The following is a 27,875-nucleotide window of genomic DNA, read 5'->3' as shown; positions in this document are numbered from 1 at the left end:
CATTGTCCTATCTTATTGATTATTTTTTCAGCGATGGAAATCTCCGACTATATTCAAGGAAACAAAGAGTGCAATGAGGACCAACAATACTTCATCCCATTTCAGCAGTAAGTTGTACAATCTGTGCATCACTTCATCCCATTTCAGCAGAATTTGTACAATCTGTGCATCACTTCATCCCATTTCAGCAGTGAGTTGTACAATCTGTGCATCACTTCATCCCATTTCAGCAGTGAGTTGTACAATCTGTGCATCACTTCATCCCATTTCAGCAGTGAGTTGTACAATCTGTGCATCACTTCATCCCATTTCAGCAGTGAGTTGTACAATCTGTGCATCACTTCATCCCATTTCAGCAGAATTTGTACAATCTGTGCTCCACTTCATCCCATTTCAGCCATGAGTTGTACCATTTGTGACTAAGTTCCATTTAATTATCTCTACTGAATCTGTAACATTACAAAGCAATATCACCAATTGAAATTCCTTTCAGATGTGGAGAAAAAGAATTTATGGAGAATGTTATCAAGAAAGTCATCACAGCTAAGGACATCAACCACAAGGGACAAGGGATCTGGGTGTCGCTCAAAATACTCCCCGGGGACCTAAAGCAGGTGGGTGTGTGCGGCTGAGAGCAGTGGTTGGGCAGAGAACGTTACAGGGAACACCCCTCATATTCACCCCATTTAAGGGGGCACTGGCACCCAGTTGTGTTGCGTGGTCTAGTGGTAGAGCGTCCGCCCGGAGAGCAGAATGTCCGGGGTTCGATTCCCGGCCGCGTCATACCAAAAGACGTTAAAAATAGGTACTTGTTGTTACCCTGTCTGGCGCTCGGCATTAAGGGGCTAAAACAAGGACTGGTAGGCTCGGAGTCAGTATACTGTGTCTGAGTGGGGTATTCATGTTAAACTGCGGCATGGTATCTCAGTGAGCTAGCACTATAAATCGGCATCAGTCCAGACTAGTACAAGCAGCCACAAACACACACGTGCATGCACGTCGCTATATAAGTGCAATAATCTTGGACGCGACGTTAAACCCCATTTCACCTCACCTCACCTTATACAGAGCTGAATCTTTAAGCCTTGACAAGATGTTCTTCATGCAATCTCATTAAAATCCGATCTTACTGCTCTCTACTGCTAAACACAGGTCTGAGGACCAGTCAACAAAAGTTTAAAACTTGGAGGCTTTCCGACTGTAATAGCCAGTGTCTTGAGAGTAGCCACGGAGTTATTTTGTTTATCGACTTGTGTTGATGTGTTTGATATCAGAAGGCATGGGTGCGAGATTCTCCATAAATCCTACATCGGACAGGTCGCGATTCAAGTGAAGTTAAGCAAAGTTTATTGCAGAGTGTAATTAAATTGGTGAGCTTGTGTGCCAGCTTGACTCCTGGGAGTTTCTAGTGCTTCCTTCCCGCCCCACACCAAAGATTTGTTTGTTTGTTTGTTTGTTGTTTAACGCCGCACTCAGCAATAATCCAGCTATATGACGGCGGTCCGGAAAATAATCGAGTCTGGACCAGACAATCCAGTGATTGGCATCATGAGCATCGATCCACGCAATTTGGATCGATGACATGTATCAACCAAGTCAGCGAGCCTAACCACCCGATCCCGTTAGTCGCCTTTTACAACAAGCATAGTCGCCTTTTACAGCAAGTATGGGTTGCTGAAGACCTATTCTACCCTGGATAACTCACGGGTCCCACACCAAAGTCTATATAGGACATGTAGTGTCATCTTCAGCAGGTGACTTTGTCTGAACTATGACTCTGTTCACTCAGCAGTGAGTGGGTACCCGGTAGGATGAGATGGTAACGACTCTCAGCTTTCTAGCACTTCACAGGCAGCTGGGGTTGTATACTTCAGAGGGAGCTGTGAATGAAAATTGAGTGCAAACTGATCCATTGACCGGCAATTGATCTTCACCAACCTATGCTTGTCATAAGACTACGGATCGGTCGGTGAGGCTTGCTGACTTGGTTGATGCATGTCATTGTATCCCAGTTGCATAGATCGATGCTCGATGCCATCAAATATAGCTGGAATATTGCTGAGTGTCACGCAACAAACAGAATTATTATTACCGTATTCGACGTAATAAGCGTAATAAGCGCCCCACTCTTGCTAATATATACTGGCTAGTGAACAATACATATTAGCACCCCTTCCGATTGATCAATGTACACAACACATTTATTCGCGTATAATACGCATTTGTGTGCTATATGCACCCTTAATTATGGGCAATTAAATTCTGGGAAAATGTATCTCTCGTATATAAACATTTCAGGCTGTCAGCATAAACCACAAAATTTATCTTTGAACTCTGTTTTTTTTCCACCAAAATAATATTCCAATAAGAGCCCCCTATTTCTAATTTTGAGAGCACCCTGGGTGCTTATTACGTTGAATACGGTATTATTATTATTATTATTATTATTATTATTATTATTATTATTACAGGTACAAGAAGACTTCCCTCATATAGTCGGAGCTAACACTCCCATCGCACGCAAGATGGGATTTCCTGAAGTCATTATGCCAGGTGAGTTGTCTCCCTTAAATATATCATGTATATCACCCTGCTCTTTAATATCTTATTACATCACTCCATCACAACATTCAGACATAGTCATCTGATATCAGATATATACTGATGGTCCAAAGTTAAGCAACCATGTTTATCTTAGTGACAGTTGTTAAGTGGGAACTATGGATTATGACCTAGATGCACGACCGGTGAAGATTCCGGGTTAGAATAGGTCTTCAGCAACCCATACTTGTCGTAAAAGGCGACTAACAGGATCGGGTGGTCAGGCTCGCTGACTTGGTTGATGCATGTCATCGATCCCATTTGTGTGGATTGATGCTCATGATATTAATCACTGGTTTGTCTGGTCCAGACTCGATTATTTACGGACCGCCGTCATATAGCTGGAATATTGCTGAGTGCGGTGTTAAACAACAAACAAACAAACAAAACCTAGATGCACAGTGATGAATCAACTCATGAACCTTATGATGATAACTAGAACCTCAAACCTTGCAAATAATGGTCCGAAGATTAAAGATGGTTCTTAATATTGTGACATTTGTTCTTAATCCTATTGATTTAAAACGATATGTGGCCTATGCACATAATGCATGTCTGTTCATTCTCAGCATTTATGTCATAATTATATGAGTTAAGATGTCCTGCAGTGCTTTAATTCATATTAATAAGTACACAAAGTTCATATTCTGGCCAGAAGTCACTGTTATTGATGATATTGATTGGAAAATTCTCCTCATTTTGAAAATTACACATGTTATGGAATGTGTGGTTAAATTCTGTCTATGTTGCTTAACTTTTTACCATCAGTATGTTTATGACAAATTCATGATATTTATAACTGTTCCATCAGTTTAATTTCTCAACTTGCTTAATAGTATATGAACATGAAAAAAATCATGAAGATGTATTTTCAATAAATAGTCTTTCATTGTTTATCATAATATTTGTTCAAAGTACAGTAGAACACGGATATAACGAACACGGATAGCGCGAACAACCGGATACAACGAACTGTTAAGAAATTCCTGATTCATCTCCTACATATTATCATGTAAAATTTACGTACATAACGGACTCTCTACAGCGAACTTACATATGTAGTGAACTGATATTTGATCCCCGACAAGCCCAAATACCACTAATTAGTGACGTTTATAGCAGACTGAGAAATCTCATTCAGCGTCGAGTGTCTCTGAAAATTGGCTGTACGCAATCAGCGGCTAATCAACACAATCACGGTGACAATACAACCTTGTTAAACTTTCAATAATGTTTACATTAATTTCGGCAAAATCGTGTGTAAGGTGATCTGGAGATCGCACAACTCACCGTTATTTACAGCAACCACGGTCAGTTAACCACTATTGACGCCTTGAAACGAACTTTAGTTGCGAGAGAATGGATACATATATCATAAATGCCATACTTTGACTCGTTAAAAGTCATATTTGTTGTAGTTTGACTACTAAATGTCAACACAACATTTTAGCAATCGAAATACATGAAGCGCAGGAGTGAGTTTTTAGCAATATTGCAGCCATATCGTGATGAGACAAAAGTCCCTACGGTGACTGTTCAAATTGTTCCATAAGTGAAAATCACCTTTGCTACGTGTATGTGTATTGTGTTTTGTTTTAGCCAAAATGGCGCAAGTTTCCAAGCGAAAACGTATATATCGAACAACGTATATATAACAAACTGATTTCTCCGGTCCCTTGTAGTTCGTTATATCAATGTTCTACTGTAAATATTTATTAAAAGTAAGATTATGTTTTTTATGTTCTATAAGTGTGAAATTTTAGGGAAAATATCAATCAACACTAACAATAATCATGACAATGATAACCCTGCTATGGTAAAGGGAGCTATTTGATTTGTTACTGGTCGCAGTTCCCATCCACACTGTGTGTTATTTGATGTACAATAGCTAATGTCTGACCTGTTTCTCTTGCCCTGTTAGTGGAAGGTAAGATGTGCTGTCGGTGGATATTATTTTTTAGTTTGAGTTTTTCACCAAACAAATCAAGATATTCCATGTGTTTCATTGTACTCCTCCTCCACTGTTGGAGAATTGTTACAAGGTGTTCACTTTTCATCTATTAGTTACACATTGTTGTTTCCTTGATTTTATTCCTGTCCTGTAGGCAATATTCATGATTTATTATGATATATGTTTGATATTTTCTGTTCACATTTTCATCTATTTGTTATTCTGTTACATTTGTTATGGTGTGTGTGCACATGTTGGGTGGTTGGGGATTTATTTAGCTCACCTGACTGAAAGTCATGCTTTCCTTGTCCGGTGTCTTGCGTTTTTGTCATTGGCATCATATGTGAACAACATGTTGCTAGAGGGCATGGGTGGCCCAGTCGTCACAGGCTCCACAATTTGCTGTGCATTGTTACCTCCTTTGGGCATGACATGAGCCCATGATTGTGGGTTCGAATCCCAGTTCGCCCTCATGTTTCTAGGTTTGTCAGCACCATACCCCTGCTCGTGGGTTTCGCCAAGGTGGTAAGCATCTGAGACCTGCATCACTTCGGGTTTTCCTCCCACATTCCAGTAACTGGAATACTGTTAAAAGTGGATTTAAGATCACATACTTTTTACCCATCATTGACGAAAACTGAATATGTTCAAGAGGTTCAAATCTGATTTTCAAAATGGCCACCAAAACATCCATTTTGCAAAGCCTATTTACTGCCTTTTTTCAGCCATATATAACATACTGTAAATCTTGAAATTAACGCGAGCGTGAATTAAATGCCCAAAATGCGAGTGGTCTTGGCTAGCATTATTAAACATCGCATTTATATCAACAATAAGACATTTTGGATAGCAGAAACTTAGACATACGCTGAAAACAAACAACTGTTTTTCCACATCACTGTTTATTGAGCAGCGCTTGTAACAAGTATATAAACAATATCATTCAAACACTAATTACATCCTGTGAATTGTCACTGCTGAGATCAAGACGAGTTCTACTCACTTATGTCATCACTGATCACACCTGCAAGTCCAGACAGACGCCATCCATGCAACACAGTGTCTCTGTTCTTTGCGAATGCGTCAAAGGCTGACACGAGCCAGCGCGCATGTATTGTTTTAGCGGAAGTACAGTATTCAGCGATTTCACGATTTACAGTATATAATGGTAGAGGGAGCACGTGTTCACTTAAAGTTTGGTCTTGTTTTGACCTTTGCACGTTGACCATCCACCTCAGTTCTCTCAAAATGCATTTTTGCCTCAGCAAACATCTGAAATTGTCTGCCAAAGCTGAACTTGTATGGTTCTTCTTTCGATGACACCATGTTTTGTTCAAAGAAAAGTAGGTATCAATATTTGACATGAAATTTTGGCATTTCACCACATTCATGTGTGATCAGTGTAACCATAATGTGTTCATTGCGTGTCACATCTACCATAATGTTGCATCCCAAAGGATTATAAATAAGAATTGACTTCAATATTTTTTGTGTTTATGGAGGTATAAACCTAAAAATGGTGTGCATACTGTGTAAATCTGCAAAATGACACAAAATGTGCAAACCATTTTTTACGTTTATGCCTCTATAAACGTAAAAGCATTTTGAGGTCAATTCTTATAAATAAGGTTGGTTTACCACTATCACAAAATTATTGCAATAGTGTGGGTCACTATTGCAATAGTCATGATAGTCAAAATATTCCCTATTTGTCACTGACTTACAAGGGAGCTAAACCCTACAGTTTATTTGGATTTCCTCGGTATTTCTGTTATATTTATTTTGCAGTTATAAGAATATAGTGATAGATTGACATTATGGCTGTATTTCTCTTATGTTAGTGGTAGCTGACTGTGGTGTGTGAGTAATTTCAGCACTTGTTTCAAATCATTTATTTCCACACCACATATTCATTTTTCCAGATGTGGTTAGTTTATAATTTCACCCATTTACGTTGTACAATTGTTGTGCTGTTGGTTAGTCTGTAGAAGTTGTCAATCCTGAACAGAAGGGGCATAGTTGAACTTGTGGTCTTTGTCACCGAAATTCCCTGTGTTGCCTCCCTTGGCCATGCCAGGATCCACTGATTGTGGGGTTGGAATTTGCCCTTGCTTGAGTTGATCCCCCACTTCACCTCATCTCACATACTCTTCAATGTAGAAACTGTGCCCTTTTGAGATATGAATTTCAGCAACAATAAAGTAACTACCGTATTCGACGTAATAAGCGCCCACGGCGATATTTGCTAATATATTGGCTAGTGAACCATACCAATTAGCACCCCTTACAATTGATCAATGTACACAACACTTATTTATTCGCGTATAATACGTACTCGTGTGTTATATGCACCCTTAATTATGGGCATTTAAATTCTGGAAAAATGTATCTCTCGTATATAAACATTTCAGGCTGGCAGCATAAACCACAAAATTTATCTTTCAACTCTGTCTTTTTCACCAAAATAATATTCTAATAAGAGTCCCCTATTTCTAATTTTGAGAGCGCCCCGTGCGCTTATTACGTCGAATACGGTATTTGATTTTCATCCAAACTTTTTTCTATATTTTTTTCAAACAAACTGTTGGACATGTTCAAGGCCCATGGTACATTAACAACGAATATGAGTCAAATAATCCACGAATGTAAGGTAGCACAACATATACAAGAATATCTGTTTCATCAACTTAGACAAACAAAGTCATACATTGTGATTTTCTTTTTTTATTCATTTCAATTCAATGGGACAATCATGTGATGTGTATTGGTTTTTGGGGTGTGTTTGTGTGCAAGGATGAATTTAATTTCATAATTAATTTATTATGTCCTCACTGATAAGACCGTTTCACAGGTTCATCTCCGAAGTTTTCAACAATCATCATGATCATTTAATTGAAATAAGTGCCTGTATCATGTGAATGTTCACCTATCATCATGTTAAATGTAACATTTCTTAGTAATATATCAGTTTATTTGTTTATCAGAGCATTAACCGTGTTAACATGTAACATTTTCCGAGTTTGTCGTTTCAATAACAATGGTGTTTGTCAAGAGTGACAGGACAGTTTAGAGAAGAAGAACATTTAGAATGAAATTTTTAACCTGTTAAACCTGTATTCCTTTCAGGCGATGTGAGGAATGACATCTATGTGACCTTGATGCATGGAGAGTTCACCAAGGGGCCGGCCAAGACCGCCGACAAGAACGTAGAGGTTACAATGATTGTGTGTAACAGGCAGGGAGGAGTGTTACAGGTAGGTTTTCTTTGTGACCCTGGCTACTGATGGATGTGTTAGAGATAATTTTTCACTGAGTTTGGTTTGGTTTGTTTTGTTGTTTAACGCCGCACTCAGCAATATTCCACCTATATGACGGCGGTCTGTAAATAATCGAGTCTGGACCAGACAATCCAGTGATTAATATCATGAGCATCGATCCACGCAATTGGGATCGATGACATGCATCAACCAAGTCAGCGAGCCTGACCACCCGATCCCGGTAGTCGCCTTTTACGACAAGCATAGTCGCCTTTTACGGCAAGCATGGGTTGCTGAAGATCTATTCTGCCCCGGATCTTCACTGAGATTACAGATTGTAGAGATTAGCCAGCTATAGCACGGCAGTCTGTAATTAATCGAGACAATCCAATGATTGATATAGTGAGCAATGATACACGTCATCGGGGTACGATGACACACCATCAACCATGTCACTGACCACCCAATCCATTTGGTTGCCTCTTACAACCAGCATAGGTTAAAGATCCCTCATAAAAAAGATCTTCAGCAACCCATGCTTGCTGTAAAAGACAACTATGCTTGTTGTGAGAGACAACTAACGGGGAGTCAGGCTCGCTGACTTGGTTGATGCATGTCATTGAGCTCAATTGCATACATCGATGATCATGATATCAATCACTGGATTGTCTGGGCCAGATTCCATTATTTACAGACCGGCATCATTTGGCTGGATTATTGCTGAGTGGGTCATTAAACAACAAACAAACAAACAGCATAGGTTGCTAGGGACCTATTCTAACCCGGAATCCCCATGAGTATTAGAAATAGGAGGTTTCCATTAAATAGTGGGAAGTCTGGGTTTCTAAACTAACAGGGAGTCACAGGATTATTTTCACCCCAAATGTCTCACTTAAGCATTCAGCAGAAGATATATTCCACATGTGCAAATTCAGATAATTCTTGCCTAACTTTGACGACATATGTGACAATTGAAATTATTATGACCTTATCAGACAATTGTCTCAGATGAAAGATTTTCAAATATTGCTGAAAGAATTCACAATTTTCACAAAGCAACACTGAAACTACATCGGAAATCATGACATATGTCACGTTTGATCGAATTCTCTCTGCAGCCTCGACATAGAAGCAAGATGTAATTCTGAGGTTGTGAATGAACTTCGTTGTTTCAGAATGTGATCAGCTATGGGTGCGGAGACAGTATGATGTCGGAGTACAAGTCCATGGTGTACTATCATGAAGACAAGCCAAAGTGGTTTGAGTTTGTCAAGGTAGGAACACAAATAGCACACTTTTGTTACCGTATTCGAAGTAATAAGAGCCCCATTGCTAATATATTGGCCAGTGAACAATCCCAATTAGCACCCCTTCCGATTGCTCATGTTCACAAGACTTATTAATTCGCGTACAATACGCACTCGTGTGTTATATGCACCCTTAATTGTGGGCAATTAAATTCTAGAAAAATATATCTGTCGTACTTAAACATTTCAGGCTGTCAGCATAAACCACGAAATTTATCTTTCAACTCTGTTTTTTTCACCAAAATAATATTCTAATAAGAGCCCCCTATTTCTAATTTTGAGAGCACCCTGGGCGCTTATTTTGTTCTAGTTGACACCATGTACACACAACCAATATTTACCCATAGACTTCTGTAGTAACATTACTTCTTTTTAAATAATTAGGCATTAAGTGCCATTTTACCTACATGTGTGCATAGATTGGCCTTAAAGCTGCAATAAAGTCACAAAATATGGCTCAGTTCCATTTCTGTGTACAGGAAGCTAAAGACTTCTGCAGTTCTGCAGCAAATGTCACTTACTTGAAGGTATCTGTGGACACATTCAGCATAAGTAATGATGTTAAAGGAAATACAGGACTAAATATTGAAAAACATGGCCAGTTTTATTTACTGTGTGGATGTATTTTTGAAACATCCAAATCTTTCACAATATTATCCAATCATAGCTGCTGGCTTCTTCGCTGTGACTCTCCTACCCAGAGTTCCTTGCGGCTAGCCTAGTATGTTATGATAAGTTACCACTGGGCTGTACCTACAATTGTCTCTGATTTAGTGTAGTGGAACTTGTGTGTGAGGACCAGTGTAGACAAATTTGCTGTCAAGTGAGGCCACAGTGTGCTCATGTCTTGGTGTAGAAGATATTTCAAAAAAGTTTTGTTAGGTGGGAAGAAAATTACAATTTTTATACTGTTGCCACCCACAGCTTGATGTTTAATGATTTGTTTAGATCAACAGGTATTGAAAAAGGAAAAGGAAATTAGAAAACGAAATATATGTTTGAAAAACTAAAATTCTTTAGGTGTTTTGGACTTTTTTCATTATCAGTTTCACAATTTTAGAGCTATTAAAGCCCCAAACCATGAAATGGAAGAAAATGGTTTCTGGTTTACTAAATTGTTCCACTTTGCAGGTTGCCATATCGACAGATGAGGAATTTAAGGGTCTACATCTCAAGTTCCTCTTCAAGCATAGATCTTCTTCCGAAGGTTCGTTCAATATCTTGACAATTCGGTAACATCAGAATGGTGTAAGAATGGAGACTGTTAGGTTGGCATCTGATGTTATGAAGCCAACAGAGACTTGGACCACATCAAAGTTATGAAAGACAAATAGAAAACAACCTGCTATGCAGTTGTCTGTGTAACTTGGAATCATGTGGTTTAGGTTTAGGATCTGATTGGTTTAGGATGCAGATCTGCATTCAGTGGGGAAATCTGATTGGCTTTGGAATGGGGAATGCCCCTTCTTAGGAGCTGTGCTGTTATCATATCAACATGATCTAAGGGCATCTGTCATATGTCATGTGATCACTTCAAGACCATCAGACCATCCTCAGTAATCCGGCATATTATATCGCCATCCATGCTATTCTGATAGATATCCTGGAGACATTCATACTATAGCTTTTGTTTGGAAAGCTATTTATTATCTGATTCAAAACAACCTATGGTCGCAAAAAGTATTTATCAGAATAGAAGCATGATAATACCAGGAAAGCTGATGATGTATCTGTCTCCAGCTCGGATGTGTCAAATGTCCAGTTGTGTCGGTCCCGTCAAACTCTAACCATATTTGAGGTGAGGTGAGGTGAGTTGAAATTGGGTTTAACGTCTCGTCCAAGATTATTGCACTTATATAGCGACGTGCATGTACGTGTGTGTGTGTGTGTGTGGCTGCTTGTACTAGTCCGGACTGATGCCGAGTTATACTGCTAGCCCACTGAGATACCATGCCTCAGTTTAACATGAATACCCCACTCAGACACAGTATACTGTCTCCGAGCCGACCAGTCCTTGTTTTAGCCCCTTAATACAGAGCGCCAGACAGGGTAACAACAAGTACCATCTTTTAATGTCTTTTGGTATGACGCAGCCGGAGATCGAACCCCGGACCTTCCGCTCTCCGGGCGGACGCTCTACCACTAGACCACGGAGGCGGTCTAACCATATTTAAACCTGGATATGTCAAACATAGTGTATCAAATTCCTAACTCAATTTATCGTCGCAAGAGTTGAAAATGAGTTAAGAGATACCCTCATCATAATTATAAGCAGGATAAATTTGAAACACAAGGTAGAATTTGTATCAGATCTCATGGCTTAAGATAAGTCAAGTCAAACAATTTCGCTGGTCCCAAGGAGTTCCTGAGATATCAGGGTTCGACTGAGTAGTAAACAAGCCCAACAATGCTTTGTTCATCCGATTCTAGCTGTCACATGTTTTTGTATGAGGTAGCCAGCGTTATTGTCTCACTTCACCTGTGATATGTTACAGCAAAGGACAAGTCAGAAAAGCCATTTGCGATGTCGTTTGTGAACCTGATGAATGAGAATGGGACAACGCTGGAGGATTTATCTCATGAACTGCTGGTGTACAAGGTACTGGGTCCATGCTGGCTGAGGCCTTGGTGTGTCTGTCTGTCTTTTTGACTGTTTGCCTGCCTGTCTGACTGTGTGACTGTTTGCCTGCCTGCCTGTCTGTCTGTCTGTCTGTCTGTCTGTGTGACTGTTTGCCTGTCTGTCTGTCTGTCTGTGTGACTGTTTGCCTGCCTGTCTGTCTGTGTGACTGTTTGCCTGCCTGTCTGTGTGACTGTTTTCCTGTCTGTCTGTCTGTGTCTGTCTGTCTGTGTGACTGTTTGCCTGCCTGTCTGTCTGTGTGACTGTTTTCCTGTCTGTCTGTCTGTGTCTGTCTGTCTGTGTGACTGTTTGCCTGCCTGTCTGTCTGTGTCTGTCTGTGTGACTGTTTGCCTGCCTGCCTGTCTGTCTGTGTGTGTGACTGTTTGCCTGCCTGTCTGTCTGTCTGTGTGACTGTTTTCCTGTCCGTCTGTGTGACTGTTTGCCTGCCTGCATGTCTGTCTGTGTGACTGTTTGCCTGCCTGTCTGTCTGTCTGTGTGACTGTTTTCCTGTCCGTCTGTGTGACTGTTTGCCTGTCTGTCTGTTTGTGTGACTGTTTGCCTGCCTGCCTGCCTGCCTGTCTGTCTGTCTGTCTGTGTGACTGTTTGCCTGCCTGTCTGTCTGTGTCTGTCTGTCTGTGTGACTGTTTTCCTGTCTGTCTGTGTGACTGTTTGCATGTCTGTGTGTCTGTGTGACTGTTTGCCTGCCTGTCTGTCTGTCTGTCTGTGTGACTGTTTTCCTGTCCGTCTGTGTGACTGTTTTCCTGTCTGTCTGTGTGACTGTTTTCCTGTCTGTCTGTGTGACTGTTTGCCTGCCTGTCTGTCTGTGCATCTGCCTGTCTGTGTGACTGTTTGCCTGCCTGTCTGTCTGTGCGTCTGTCTGTCTGTGTGACTGTTTTCCTTTCTGTCTGTGTGACTGTTTACCTGTCTGTTTGTCTGTCTGTCTGTCTGTGTGACCGTTTTCCTGTCTGTCTGGGTGACTTTGCCTGTCTGTCTGTCTGGGTGACTGTTTGCTTGTCTCTGTGTGTGACTGTTTTGCTGTCTGTCTGTGTGATTGTTTGCGTGTCTGTCTGTTTGACTGTTTGCCTGTCTGCATGTCTCTGCCTGTTGTGTCTATCTATCAACCTGTCTCTCAGTCTGTCTGTGTGACTGTCTGTCTGGGTGACTGTTTGCCTGTCTGTCTGTGTGACTGTTTATATGCCTGTATGTCTTCTGGTATGTTTGTATGTTTGTCTGTGCATGTGTGAGCCTGCTTCTCTTGGCCTGTCCATCAACCTAGCTGTCTCTCTTTCTTTCTGTTGTTCTTTCTTTCTGTCTGTCATTACACCAACCATTAAAACCCACTAACCCAGCATTTGTATTTCCAGATTGAAAGTAAGAAACATGACGACAGCCCGGCATACCTAGATCTGCCATCCACACGCCTGGACCTAGACCACCGTCAGGCAAATGACAAAAGCCGCCAGTCAATACAAGCAGGCTGCTACACCCTCAGCAGCAGAGACTCCTTCCACATCACATCATTCGTCTGTTCCACCAAACTCACGCACAATGGTAGGTAGACAAGGGTCGATTCAATTGCTGGCCCGTTGGTCCGTGGCCAGTTAAAGTTACAAAAAGGGCTTGCTGAAACATAAAGTAGATGTCCAGTCTGGCTAGTCAAACTTTCACCCCTTCCCTGTGTATGTTCAAGTTTTTTTAATTGGATCATCTCAGTAGAATGACATCTGGACGCCATTTTGTAATGTTGTGTACAATTTCTGTATGTGCTCATAAATCACCATGAATTGAGGCTAATGGAAGCCAAGGCTAATCTGTGCTGGAAAAAACGTTTTAGGGGTGAGGACGTGTTAATTTTTCAGAGCCCTGCTAAAGTGGCTACGCGACCTCAGGTTCGGCCATTTTGAGTCCTCCTCCATTTTGTTGTTGGCCAGTTAGTTTGGAAAAGGGCCAGTAACTTTCAAGAGGAGCAAGACCTGCTGGCTACAGACAAATTTGTTGTTAAATCTACCCCTGGTAGATAAGCTGAAAGCTTGAGGCTTGCTCTCGTTTTTTTGGTTGTTTGTTTGTTGTTTAACTCCGCACTCGGCATTATTCCAGCTATGTTCATGTAATCTGTAAATAATCCAGTCATGACCAGAAAATCCAGTCACTGACATCATAAACATTGATCTTCGAAAATTTAGATATGATGACATGTATTAACCAAGTCAGCGAGCCTGACCACACGATCCCATTAGTCACCTCTTACTACATGATTATGATTATCGTTGGTTGGTTGGTTGGTTTGTTGTTAACGCTGCACTCAGCAATATTCCAGCTATATGACGGCGGTCTGTAAATAATCAAGTCTGGACCAGACAATCCGGTGATTAATATCATGAACATCGATCCATGCAATTGGGATCGATGACCTGCATCAACCAAGTCAGCGAGCCTGACCACCCGATCCCGTTAGTCGCCTTTTACGACAAGCATAGTTATCTTTTACGGCAAGCATGGGTTGAGGAAGATCTATTCTACCCCGGATCTTCACGGGTCTATGATTATCACAAGTACCAATTGACTTTTATCAACTGACCCCCGTCTGTGCTGTTGTCCACAGTTGATCTGCTGGGGCTGCTGAAGTGGCACGAGGTTCTCAACGACACGGAGTCTCTCAAGCGCCATCTGTGGCATGTGATGAAGGAGGAGGGTGAGGAGATCGTCAAGGTGAGAACGAAGTCTAGTCTCCTTCATTCCAGTTTGATTTTCCACTGAAACAAATTTCCAGATGTGTGCATGCATATTTTTTTCTAATGCCATACTGAGAAATATTCCAGCTATTTGACAGTGGTCTGTAAATACTCATCTGGATCAGACAATCCAGTAATTGATATTGTGAGCAGTGACTCATGCAGTCAGGGTACATTCACATGACCACCTCATTCATTCAGTCACTTCTTACGACCAGCATAGGTTTTAGCTTTGGGGACCAATTCTCACCCGTAATCCCTGCGCGTTCATCCAGTAATGTCCTTTTGTATAATTACAAACTTTCCCAGCTTAATCGCCTGGATTAACAGGGTCAAGACTAATGAGATGTCACTGTAGTAATGGATTATTCCCTGTCTGTTTCCCAGTTTCTACAAGATTTGCTGGATTCCCTGTTTAACATCCTGATGCAGAACACAAACTCCGAATCCTGCGACAACCTCGTCTTTGATGCCCTGGTCAGTATACAGATCTAACTGACAAAACTCACCACAGACCAAGTCAATCTGCTTTTAATAATTGTGTCCATCACTCATTACAGGTCTTTGTTCTCTATGTCTGGGTCAGACAGGTTCCTGCACCATGTGGTTGTTACAGCAAGGTTCACACAGGCCTGAAATGGCCTTGAAATGGCCTTAAATTTGAAACTACCTTGAGAAGGCCAAAAGATTTGGCAACTATATTGTACCGTATTAACTGCTGTTAAAAATGTAGATTACAATTATATTTTTTTCTCTAATTATCATGATTATGCTTGAGGATCTCCTTTAGCTAAAGATCAGGCCATCACTAGACTGATGAATAATATTGTAAGACGGATATGTTAACTTGAATATTTCAATAGTTGGATGTAAGAATGGCGCCATCCATCCATATTTAAATGAAATAGGAATATCGTACTAAATCTGCCTGAAGCACTCTTGGGTCTTACTTTGAGCCTTAAGAAGTGTGATCATTGAAATGAAAAGTGAGTGTGAGTGAGCTTTTAACAGTATTCCAGTTATATCGCGGCGTGTCAGCTTGATGTGGGAGGAAAGCTCGAAGTGATGCAGGTCTCAGACGTTTATCACTTCGGTGAAACCCACGAGTACCGGTATGGTGCTGACAAACCTAGAAACATAATTGGGGCGAACAGGGATTCGAACCCACAATTATAGGTTTCTGGCGTGCCCAAGGGATGCAACTCTGTACAGCGAATCGCGGCGCCTTAGACGACTGGGACACCCGTGCCCCTTGCAATGAAAAGACCTTTAAAGGACCTTTACATTCGGTAGCTCAAGTTTTGTGTGAACAATGTTGATAAGGAAAGACTTAATGACCTTGGTAACATATATAATCTTCTTCCAGGTATATATCATTGCACTGATCTCTGACCGAAAGTACTCCCAATTCCGGCCTGTGCTAGATGCCTACATTGAGAGCACGTTCAGCTTTGCCATGGCATACAAGTAAGTCCAGCATGAGTTCGACTCTCAAGAAATATAAACAAGTTTCTCCATTATATTACTGGCTGGGGACCAACCATTTGGTGGCACCTGCTGCTGTGTCCATCTTCCAGAGGCAAGGGAGTAAGCCAACTACAAAAGTCCAGTTTCCACCCTTGGCAAACTAGGCTGGAATTATGGAGTTATATTTTAGCTCGACTAACAAGTCTATGCACAGTTCAATCAAAAGTCGACATCCGGTTGGTATACTGGCATGCAGATTTCACTCGAATACAAGATTTGCAAAGCATGTGTACCGACAACTTAGCAGCAACAGATATTTTCCAAATCTTTTCATTCTATCATAGCACAGATGCACATAGCGAAGAAAGATCCGTTTTATTACAATAAAGATCTTGATTATCAATCAGATTGTCTTCGCTGGGCTGGAATTAAATGCAAGTAATATGAGAGGCGGAATATGTTTGGTCAATAGGAGGCAACATAGAAGGGACATAACTCGTAGTAGTCCCTGGTGGAGCTACAATCGTGCCCAGCCATTCCAGCCTAGTTTGGCAAGGGTGGAAACTGGACCGTTATAGTCAGTAGGTAGGTCATGGGGCTTAAGTTACATACATTCATGTCGTAGTGAGAACTCAATAACAAGAGGACCCAGCATGCTCTCTTGAAGGAGTTACAGTCTCAGGGGAAACACATATACCAAGTTTCTCTACATTTATCTATAAAAGCACTATGACCATACACAAATGATAATGCTCATCTGAAAACAGGTTGTTTTAGCATGTTTACTAAGGGAGATAATTGGGGTCATAAATATGCAACCCACTAGAAATGTTGATAGGCTTTATGGTATGTTTGGTCCTTGATTTGCGAGTGATCACTGTACTGTTTCTCCCTGTATGACAGTAAGTTGATGGTGATACTGAAGGACTATGTAGACAACGCCAATGAGAAGACCATTAGGAATGACTCACTTCTCCGTGCCATGAAGTCCCTGGAATATATCTTCAAGTTCATCATTCGTTCCCGGGTTCTGTTTGCAATGTAAGTATATTAGTACATTTATAAGAGTTTCCCTCAGTATGTACTGGATCAGACCTTAGTTGCAATAGTTGCTGTCATCGGACTGTGGTTGCAGTAGTTGCTATCATCAGACCTTGGTTGCAGTAGTTGCTGTCATCAGACCTTGATGATAATGGCGATATATCCTGCCGCACTCTAACAAAATGAACAGTTGACAGCATCTTTTTATAATTGCAGGATAAATGAAGGGCGTGGCAAGCAACAGTTTGAGATCACATTGAAGAACCTGCTCCAGTCCATCAACACAATGATGCTGTATGTTACAGACCACACACTGCTGATACAGGTAACTGACTTTCACCTGGTTGACTGTAGCTTGCACAGACCACAGTCAACAGACCACACACTGGTTGACTAGCTTGCACAGACCACAGTCAACAGACCACAGTCAACAGACCACACACTGGTTGACTGTAGTTTGCACAGACCACAGTCAACAGACCACAGTCAACAGACCACACACTGGTTGACTGTAGTTTGCACAGACCACAGTCAACAGACCACACACTGGTTGACTGTAGTTTGCACAGACCACAGTCAACAGACCACACACTGGTTGACTAGCTTCCACAGACCACAGTCAACAGACCACACACTGGTTGATTGTAGCTTCCACAGACCACAGTCAACAGACCACACACTCTTACCTGGTTCACACAGAAAGGCCAACAGACCACACACTCTCACCTGGTTCACACAGAAAGGCCAACAGACCACACTCTCACCTGGTTGACACAGAAAGGCCAACAGACCACACACCCTCACCTGGTTGACACAGAAAGGCCAACAGACCACACACTCTCACCTGGTTGACACAGAAAGGCCAACAGACCACACACCCTCACCTGGTTGACACAGAAAGGCCAACAGACCACACACTCTCACCTGGTTGACACAGAAAGGTCAACAGACCTCACACTCTCACCTGGTTGACACAGAAAGGCCAACAGACCACACACTCTCACCTGGTTCACACAGAAAGGCCAACAGACCACACTCTCACCTGGTTGACACAGAAAGGCCAACAGACCACACACTCTCACCTGGTTGACACAGAAAGGCCAACAGACCACACACCCTCACCTGGTTGACACAGAAAGGCCAACAGACCACACACTCTCACCTGGTTGACACAGAAAGGCCAACAGACCACACACCCTCACCTGGTTGACACAGAAAGGCCAACAGACCACACACTCTCACCTGGTTGACACAGAAAGGTCAACAGACCTCACACTCTCACCTGGTTGACACAGAAAGGCCAACAGACCACACACTCTCACCTGGTTGACACAGAAAGGCCAACAGACCTCACACCCTCACCTGGTTGACACAGAAAGGCCAACAGACCACACACTCTCACCTGGTTGACACAGAAAGGCCAACAGACCACACACTCTCACCTGGTTGACACAGAAAGGCCAACAGACCACACACTCTCACCTGGTTGACACAGAAAGGCCAACAGCACACACTCTCACCTGGTTGACACAGAAAGGTCAACAGACCTCACACTCTCACCTGGTTGACACAGAAAGGCCAACAGACCACACACTCTCACCTGGTTGACACAGAAAGGCCAACAGATCACAATCTCTCACCTGGTTGACACAGAAAGGCCAACAGACCACACACTCTCACCTGGTTGACACAGAAAGGCCAACAGACCTCACACCCTCACCTGGTTGACACAGAAAGGCCAACAGACCACACACTCTCACCTGGTTGACACAGAAAGGCCAACAGACCACACACTCTCACCTGGTTGACACAGAAAGGCCAACAGACCACACACTCTCACCTGGTTGACACAGAAAGGCCAACAGACCACACACTCTCACCTGGTTGACACAGAAAGGCCAACAGACCTCACACTCTCACCTGGTTGACACAGAAAGGCCAACAGACCACACACTCTCACCTGGTTGACACAGAAAGGCCAACAGACCGCACACCCTCACCTGGTTGACACAGAAAGGCCAACAGACCACACACTCTCACCTGGTTGACACAGAAAGGCCAACAGACCACACACTCTCACCTGGTTGACACAGAAAGGCCAACAGCACACACTCTCACCTGGTTGACACAGAAAGGTCAACAGACCTCACACTCTCACCTGGTTGACACAGAAAGGCCAACAGACCACACACTCTCACCTGGTTGACACAGAAAGGCCAACAGATCACAATCTCTCACCTGGTTGACACAGAAAGGCCAACAGACCTCACACTCTCACCTGGTTGACACAGAAAGGCCAACAGACCACACACCCTCACCTGGTTGACACAGAAAGGCCAACAGACCACACACTCTCACCTGGTTGACACAGAAAGGCCAACAGACCACACACTCTCACCTGGTTGACACAGAAAGTCCAACAGACCACACACTCTCACCTGGTTGACACAGAAAGGCCAACAGACCACACACTCTCACCTGGTTGACACAGAAAGGCCAACAGACCACACACTCTCACCTGGTTGACACAGAAAGGCCAACAGACCACACACTCTCACCTGGTTGACACAGAAAGGCCAACAGACCACACACTCTCACCTGGTTGACACAGAAAGGCCAACAGACCTCACACTCTCACCTGGTTGACACAGAAAGGCCAACAGACCACACACTCTCACCTGGTTGACACAGAAAGGCCAACAGACCGCACACCCTCACCTGGTTGACACAGAAAGGCCAACAGACCACACACTCTCACCTGGTTGACACAGAAAGGCCAACAGACCACACACTCTCACCTGGTTGACACAGAAAGGCCAACAGACCACACACTCTCACCTGGTTGACACAGAAAGGCCAACAGCACACACTCTCACCTGGTTGACACAGAAAGGTCAACAGACCTCACACTCTCACCTGGTTGACACAGAAAGGCCAACAGACCACACACTCTCACCTGGTTGACACAGAAAGGCCAACAGACCACAATCTCTCACCTGGTTGACACAGAAAGGCCAACAGACCTCACACTCTCACCTGGTTGACACAGAAAGGCCAACAGACCACACACCCTCACCTGGTTGACACAGAAAGGCCAACAGACCACACACTCTCACCTGGTTGACACAGAAAGGCCAACAGACCACACACTCTCACCTGGTTGACACAGAAAGGCCAACAGACCACACTCTCTCACCTGGTTGACACAGAAAGGCCAACAGACCTCACACTCTCACCTGGTTGACACAGAAAGGCCAACAGACCACACACCCTCACCTGGTTGACACAGAAAGGCCAACAGACCACACACTCTCACCTGGTTGACACAGAAAGGCCAACAGACCGCACACCCTCACCTGGTTGACACAGAAAGGCCAACAGACCACACACTTTCACCTGGTTGACACAGAAAGGCCAACAGACCACACACTCTCACCTGGTTGACACAGAAAGGCCAACAGACCACACACTCTCACCTGGTTGACACAGAAAGGCCAACAGCACACACTCTCACCTGGTTGACACAGAAAGGTCAACAGACCTCACACTCTCACCTGGTTGACACAGAAAGGCCAACAGACCACACACTCTCACCTGGTTGACACAGAAAGGCCAACAGACCACAATCTCTCACCTGGTTGACACAGAAAGGCCAACAGACCTCACACTCTCACCTGGTTGACACAGAAAGGCCAACAGACCACACACCCTCACCTGGTTGACACAGAAAGGCCAACAGACCACACACTCTCACCTGGTTGACACAGAAAGGCCAACAGACCACACACTCTCACCTGGTTGACACAGAAAGGCCAACAGACCACACTCTCTCACCTGGTTGACACAGAAAGGCCAACAGACCTCACACTCTCACCTGGTTGACACAGAAAGGCCAACAGACCACACACCCTCACCTGGTTGACACAGAAAGGCCAACAGACCACACACTCTCACCTGGTTGACACAGAAAGGCCAACAGACCACACACCCTCACCTGGTTGACACAGAAAGGCCAACAGACCACACACTCTCACCTGGTTGACACAGAAAGGCCAACAGCACACACTCTCACCTGGTTGACACAGAAAGGCCAACAGACCACACACTCTCACCTGGTTGACACAGAAAGGCCAACAGACCACACACTCTCACCTGGTTGACACAGAAAGGCCAACAGACCACACACTCTCACCTGGTTGACACAGAAAGGCCAACAGACCACACACTCTCACCTGGTTGACACAGAAAGGTCAACAGATCAAACTCTCTCACCAGGTTGACACAGAAAGGTCAACAGACCACACTCTCACCTGGTTGACACAGAAAGGCCAACAGACCACACACTCTCACCTGGTTGACACAGAAAGGCCAACAGACCACACACTCTCACCTGGTTGACACAGAAAGGCCAACAGACCACACTCTCACCTGGTTGACACAGAAAGGCCAACAGACCACACTCTCACCTGGTTGACACAGAAAGGCCAACAGACCACACACTCTCACCTGGTTGACACAGAAAGGCCAACAGACCACACTCTCACCTGGTTGACACAGAAAGGCCAACAGACCACACTCTCACCTGGTTGACACAGAAAGGCCAACAGACCATGCCCTTCTCACATGGTTGCCCTGATCAATTTTGAACAGAATATTTGTCCTCAATTTATCTCGAAGTGTCACTTAGTTCAGAATCCCAAGTCCCTGAGTAGAGTCCCTGCTGGTGGTCAGGCTCACTGACTTGGTTGATGCATGTCATCGATCCCAATTGCGTGGATTGATGCTCATGATATTAATCACTTGATTGTCTGGTCCAGACTCGATTATTTACAGACCGCTGCCATATAGCTGGAATATTGCTGAGTGCTGTGTTAAACAACAAATCAAACCAAAATCAAAATCAAACTGTCCACATACCAATCAGGATTTCAAAGATTTTAGACTGGCAAATATAACTCACTGCTTAACGTGTGTAACAATGTTTATGGATTAGCAATGAGTGCGTGTGTTGATGTCTGTGCCATTTATCTCTTGCAGGGGGCTGCACTGAAATACATGAGTGCAACTATCACAGACATCATGACTGTCTTTGATCCTGTGGAACTGAGGTGAGTAATTTGATAGAATTTGAAATGTGACTAACCATGAAATTAGGGACCTGATATCACATTTTTACTTCTCATTATATTTGAGAACTACCGCCTCTTAGGAACACAAAATACAATTCACAAGCTTCAATTCATATTTTTTACAGATATATATGGCAACAAACATTTGGACTCATTTTCCGACTGTTTATGTACCGGTAATATTTGCAGTTTTTAGATATAATGTCTGATAAATTGAATGTTGACATGTTTTTTATATTTTGAAGTAATGTTTTTATTAAATTACAAACTGATGAGAGAAAAATATGATATTTTTGTACAGTCCACGCACATGGCTGAAGTAAGTGGACGTCAAACGTCTTTGTGGTGTCACAGCACAATTGTATCCTAGCACCCATAAGGCCCCTTTGCTCCTGATGGGGCAGAAATACAAAATTCAGAATACTTCTAGAACATGTACAAATAAATGCCACATAATGTTTGTCTCATCTGGCTTGAGACTGGTTGCTGTTTGGTGCTTCCGATTAATATTTTATAATTTTAAAGCAGTTCCCATGAGGATACTGTCCGAGGTCATTAAACAACAGTAGTTTATTTCAATCTTCTAATGGGTACAATGTGTGAATTCCATTTCGGGTGTCCCCAACTGTGATACGACTGCAGGTTTCGTACAGGCTTGAAAAAGCCTTAAATTTTAAAATCCATCTTGAAAAGCCTTGATTTTTAGTGTCAACCTTGAAAAGCCTTGAAAATCACCAAAGTAGCCCGAAAAGCCTTGAATTTGTAAATTGACATATACTTGTTAATCAAAGTACTAAGGCACAAAAGTATGAACCAAAGATGTTCAAGTGAGATTGATTACAGTGATAGATTGGTGTGTCAAAGACCCTAAAGAATTCATGACAGACTGAATATATTGTGTTTTGGATTAAATTTACATGTTGGAAATGTGTGATGGTCATACTGCTTTTTAGGTCTTATGACTATTATATTGTATAATGGATTTAATAAATTATTGACCGACTAAGGCCATTAACCCAACTAAAAAAGCCTTGAAAATGACAGCTGGCAGCCTTGAATTGTAGTGTTCCATATCTGTATATGTGTACCCTGGACTGCATTATTGATAGAAGTGTCTAAAACCTCAGTCACTGTACATGATTATACATTCCTGGCGTTGCAGTCACATTCTGGTTCAGTTCATCAACAATGTGCCCAAAGACCGTCTGACCCGTCAGAAGATGAAATGTATCGATGACATCATCCACACAGAGCTCTTTAAACTTCCAGGTAAGTACACATTTGGTTCACAGAAACTGGGGCACAGGTGGCACAGTTGTCTAAGGTGCCTCAATTGGCTGTGCAGGCATCTACGCTTGTCGCAAGAGGCGACTTACTGGATCGGTTAGTCAGGCTCGCTGACTTGGTTGATGCATGTCACCGTATCCAAATCGTAGAGAATGATGCTTATGATATCAATCACTGGATTGTCAGGTCCTTACTCGATTATTTACAGACGGTCGTCATATAGCTGAAATATTGCTGAGTGCGGCGTTAAACAAAAAACAAAAAACAAACAAACAAAATGCAAACAATTAGCTGTGCTGGGTTTCCTACCTGGACCAGAACATGATGATGGGTTTGAATCCCGTCTACCCTGACTTTGTGTCTAGGTTTGTCAGCACCATACCCTTGCTCGTGGGTTTGACTTACATCGCTTGGGCTTTCCTTCCACGTCAAGCTGACCTGCTACAATATACCTGACATGCTGTTCAAGGGCAGTAAAACCTACCAAGGGAGGATCTCATGGAGAGATGTACAAAATGTCTTGCAAAGGTTAAAATGATTCATGAAAGTTTCTGTGTAAACCATGGTGTGGCTAACTGATGCACAAGAAATGCTCTTTCACTGAAACTTTCTCTTGAAAATACTTAAGAATATGTGTAATGGACACTGAGAAGTGTTTGTGTGGTATCAAGTTCTGCCTGTGATTGAAGAAGCTGATGATTGATGCTGATATTTGTGCAGAGTGTCACCTAGTATTAATGCTGATGTTTGTGCAGAGCGTTGCCTATGATTAATGCTTATGTTTGTGCAGAGTGTTGCCTATGATTAATGCTGATGTTTGTGCAGAGTGTGGCCTATGATTAATGCTGATGTTTGTACAGAGCGTGGCCTATGATTAATGCTGATGTTTGTGCAGAGCGTGGCCTATTATTAACGCTGATGTTTGTGCAGAGAGTGGCCTATGATTAATGCTGATGTTTGTGCAGAGTGTGGCCTATGATTAATGCTAATGTTTGTGCAGTGCGTGGCCTATGATTAATGCTGATGTTTGTGCAGTGCGTGGCCTATGATTATACTGATGTTTTTGCAGAGTGTCGCCTATGATTAATGCTGATGTTTGTGCAGAGTGTCGCCTATGATTATACTGATGTTTGTGCAGAGTGTCACCTATGAAAAATGCTGATGTTTGTGCAGTGCGTGGCCTATGATTGATGCCGATGTTTGTGCAGAGTGTCGCCTATGATTAATGCTGATGTTTGTGCAGAGCGTGGCCTATGATTGATGCTGATGTTTGTGCAGAGCGTGGCCTATGATTGATGCTGATGTTTGTGCAGTGCGTGGGCTATGATTGATGCTGATGTTTGTGCAGTGCATGGCCTATGATTAATGCTGATGTTTGTGCAGTGCGTGGCCTATGATTAATGCTGATGTTTGTGCAGAGTGTGGGCTATGATTGATGCTGATGTTTGTGCAGAGCGTGGCCTATGATTAATGCTGATGTTTGTGCAGAGTGTGGGCTATGATTAATGCTGATGTTTGTGCAGAGTGTCGCCTATGATTATACTGATGTTTGTGCAGAGTGTCGCATATGATTATACTGATGTTTGTGCAGAGTGTCGCCTATGATTATACTGATGTTTGTGCAGAGTGTCGCCTATGATTATACTGATGTTTGTGCAGAGTGTCGCCTGGTGCTGCTGGCGCCAATCCTGGAGCACACACAGCTGCTGATGGAGAACAAGGAGGAGATGGAGGACTGTGTGACCGTCCTCAGTGACATAATGCACATACTGTGGACACCATCACCGGTCAGTCACACATCCTCATGTCAGCATTTAACACATACCTCCACATCAAACAGATATTTAGCCTAGTGCTAAAGAATACAGGAAACTCTTATATCCTCCATGATATGTATTTACTGGTAAAATACAGGCTACTTTTTCTTTAGTTAAGACAAATTTTCAGCAAATTTGGTTATTGTCTTCAGCAACCCATACTTGTCGTAAGAGGTGACTAAATGGATCAGTTGGTCAGACTCACTGACCTGGTTGATGGCGTGTCATTTCATCCCAGTTGCGTAGAACAATGCTCATGATGTCAATCACTGGATTGTCTGGTCCAGACGCGATTTTTGATTATTGCTGCTTTCGGAGTTAAAAAACAAACAAACAAACAAACAGATCCTGGGAGCTGGAATGATACAGGTGAACATTGCAGCAGAAACTTAAACAATGTTACTTCAACCCAACACTTGCTGTCTTTGCAACAAAGGGGGTACGGGTGGAAGAGGCACTGCAATTAGCTGTGTAGAGTTGTGTCCCTTGAGAACACCAGACCCCTATGATCATGTCATCGAATCCTGTTTTATCCCTATACATTTCTAGGTCTGTCAGCACCATACCCATGCTCATGGGTTTCACCAAAGTGGTGAACGTCTGAGACCTCCATCACTTTGGGCTTTCCTCCCACATTAATCTGACATGATGGGATAACAGGAATGCTGTTCAAAATGGCATTCAACCAAACTCACTCACTCTTTGCAAACATTAACAACAATTAATCCTGATCGTCCTGACTGATCCTTCCACTCAATGCTCCCCATCCTCAGGGCACGCACGAGGCTGACATCAGCGTCATTGAGAAGGTCATCCTGCGTACAGTCATCCAATCAGTCATCGGCATGGACCGCAGCTCAAAACAAGCGGTAGGTACACCAGGCATATCCCAGCATCAACTGTATTCTATATATATCATGTGTACATCATATCGTCATCGCTTCATCGCTGTGTAGTCCTGATGACTGAGGTCATGGTTGTAGCAGTGTTATAGTCAGCAAGATCAGGATATAGCTGGGCTGGATTAAATAATGTTGCTGGTTTGGTGTAGTGTTATAACTTTGGACATTAAAGTCTTCTGTGTTGAGATAAAATGTGTTGTACAGCAAAAATGTGTTGTTGGGGAAAGAATATCTTATAACAACCCAGAAGCGTGTAGGATATAATGAGTTATATGCCATCCCTATTTGGCCTAGGATATAATGAGTTGTACAGCATCCCTATTTGGCCTAGGATATAATGAGTTGTACAGCATCCCTATTTGGCCTAGGATATAATGAGTTGTACAGCATCCCTATTCAGTATAGGATATAATGAGTTGTACAACAGCCCTATTTGGCCTAGGATATAATGAGTTGTACAACGTCCCTATTCGGAATAGGATATAATGAGTTGTACAGCATCCCTATTTGGCCTAGGATATAATGAGTTGTACAGCATCCCTATTCAGTATAGGATATAATGAGTTGTACAACAGCCCTATTTGGCCTAGGATATAATGAGTTGTACAACGTCCCTATTCGGAATAGGATATAATGAGTTGTACAACTTCCCTATTTGGCCTAGGATATAATGAGTTGTACAACGTCCCTATTCGGAATAGGATATAATGAGTTGTACAGCATCCCTATTTGGCCTAGGATATAATGAGTTGTACAGCATCCCTATTCAGTATAGGATATAATGAGTTGTACAACAGCCCTATTTGGCCTAGGATATAATGAGTTGTACAACATCCCTATTCGGAATAGGATATAATGAGTTGTACAACTTCCCTATTTGATCCAGGATATAATGAGTTGTACAACAGCCCTATTTGGTCTAGGACATAATGAGTTGTACAACAGCCCTATTCAGTATAGGATATAATGAGTTGTACAACAGCCCCAATGAGTATAACATCAAGCCTTGAAGGTCATGTAATTTATGTTTATGACTGTTAGTTGCAAGCTGAATTACTGTCAGATCATTATCAGGTATTAAAAACATTACTTCTTACACATAACACTTCTGACAATTCCTTGACACGTAAACTGACTATACACCCATCAATTTCACCTCACCAATCACCTGTCATGTATTTCAGTGTCAGGAGTCAGGATATGTCTGTGTCATTTGTAGTGGTGTGTGTTACCATGGTTACAGACACATTTCATCTTGTCCTTCATCTGTATCGATTTCTAAGTGTTAGTAGGTAGAAAGTTTGCATTCGGACTAGAGATTCATACAAATCTTAGAAGCCTCCATGACATGGTGTGGTTGGACTATTAACGTATGGTTTTCTGTTTTTTCTTCGCAACTAACGATCATAGAACCGCAGGTTACAGGTATTTGACTATTGTCTTCGATAGATGCATCAGTCTTTTTGCAGTCACAGGAATCGTGTGCATAGTGGTCTGAGCTGTCGTCAACTGTCATGTGTACATCGCCCTAGCCTACCTACCCTCTATATAGCACCATTGTACTAACCGCATCACAACATGTTAAAGCTTCGGACACCATCACTTAAACATGCTAGTGTAGTTATATGTATCCAGGGATCTATCTTTCCCATGTAATTAGGCGGTAGGTAGTCTTATGTCATACACTTCTTGATTATAAGAGGCAACTAACAGAATCAGGTGGTCAGGCTCGCTGACTTGGTTGATTCATGTCATCCTATCCCAATT

At 42.6% G+C, this 27,875-nt stretch overlaps 1 protein-coding gene across 18 annotated transcripts in view; it reads left to right on the top strand.

The window, feature by feature from the left end:
• LOC124125507 (dedicator of cytokinesis protein 1-like) overlaps positions 1 to 27,875 on the top strand; it is a 90,540-nt gene that overhangs the window by 13,636 nt on the left and 49,029 nt on the right. For 12 of the 18 annotated variants that reach the window (XM_048391725.1, XM_048391722.1, XM_048391713.1 and 9 more), the window contains exons 12-30: positions 32 to 107; positions 494 to 614; positions 2,472 to 2,553; positions 4,523 to 4,528; positions 7,679 to 7,806; positions 8,985 to 9,083; positions 10,248 to 10,323; positions 11,612 to 11,715; positions 13,098 to 13,284; positions 14,336 to 14,442; positions 14,853 to 14,942; positions 15,832 to 15,932; positions 16,836 to 16,973; positions 17,190 to 17,298; positions 22,011 to 22,081; positions 23,265 to 23,371; positions 25,049 to 25,176; positions 25,980 to 26,075; positions 27,519 to 27,533. In XM_048391725.1, coding sequence (XP_048247682.1) covers positions 32 to 107; positions 494 to 614; positions 2,472 to 2,553; positions 4,523 to 4,528; positions 7,679 to 7,806; positions 8,985 to 9,083; positions 10,248 to 10,323; positions 11,612 to 11,715; positions 13,098 to 13,284; positions 14,336 to 14,442; positions 14,853 to 14,942; positions 15,832 to 15,932; positions 16,836 to 16,973; positions 17,190 to 17,298; positions 22,011 to 22,081; positions 23,265 to 23,371; positions 25,049 to 25,176; positions 25,980 to 26,075; positions 27,519 to 27,533 — 1,841 coding nt within the window. The remainder of the gene's footprint in view (positions 1 to 31; positions 108 to 493; positions 615 to 2,471; positions 2,554 to 4,522; positions 4,529 to 7,678; positions 7,807 to 8,984; positions 9,084 to 10,247; positions 10,324 to 11,611; positions 11,716 to 13,097; positions 13,285 to 14,335; positions 14,443 to 14,852; positions 14,943 to 15,831; positions 15,933 to 16,835; positions 16,974 to 17,189; positions 17,299 to 22,010; positions 22,082 to 23,264; positions 23,372 to 25,048; positions 25,177 to 25,979; positions 26,076 to 27,518; positions 27,534 to 27,875) is intronic. The other 6 variants (XM_048391726.1, XM_048391716.1, XM_048391715.1 and 3 more) reach the window with 3 other exon arrangements.

The sequence above is a fragment of the Haliotis rufescens genome, unplaced genomic scaffold, assembly GCF_023055435.1.
Source record: "Haliotis rufescens isolate VD_foot unplaced genomic scaffold, xgHalRufe1.0.p SCAF_96, whole genome shotgun sequence".
NCBI lineage: Eukaryota > Metazoa > Mollusca > Gastropoda > Lepetellida > Haliotidae > Haliotis > Haliotis rufescens.
This window is presented reverse-complemented; position numbering and strand designations above follow the sequence as displayed.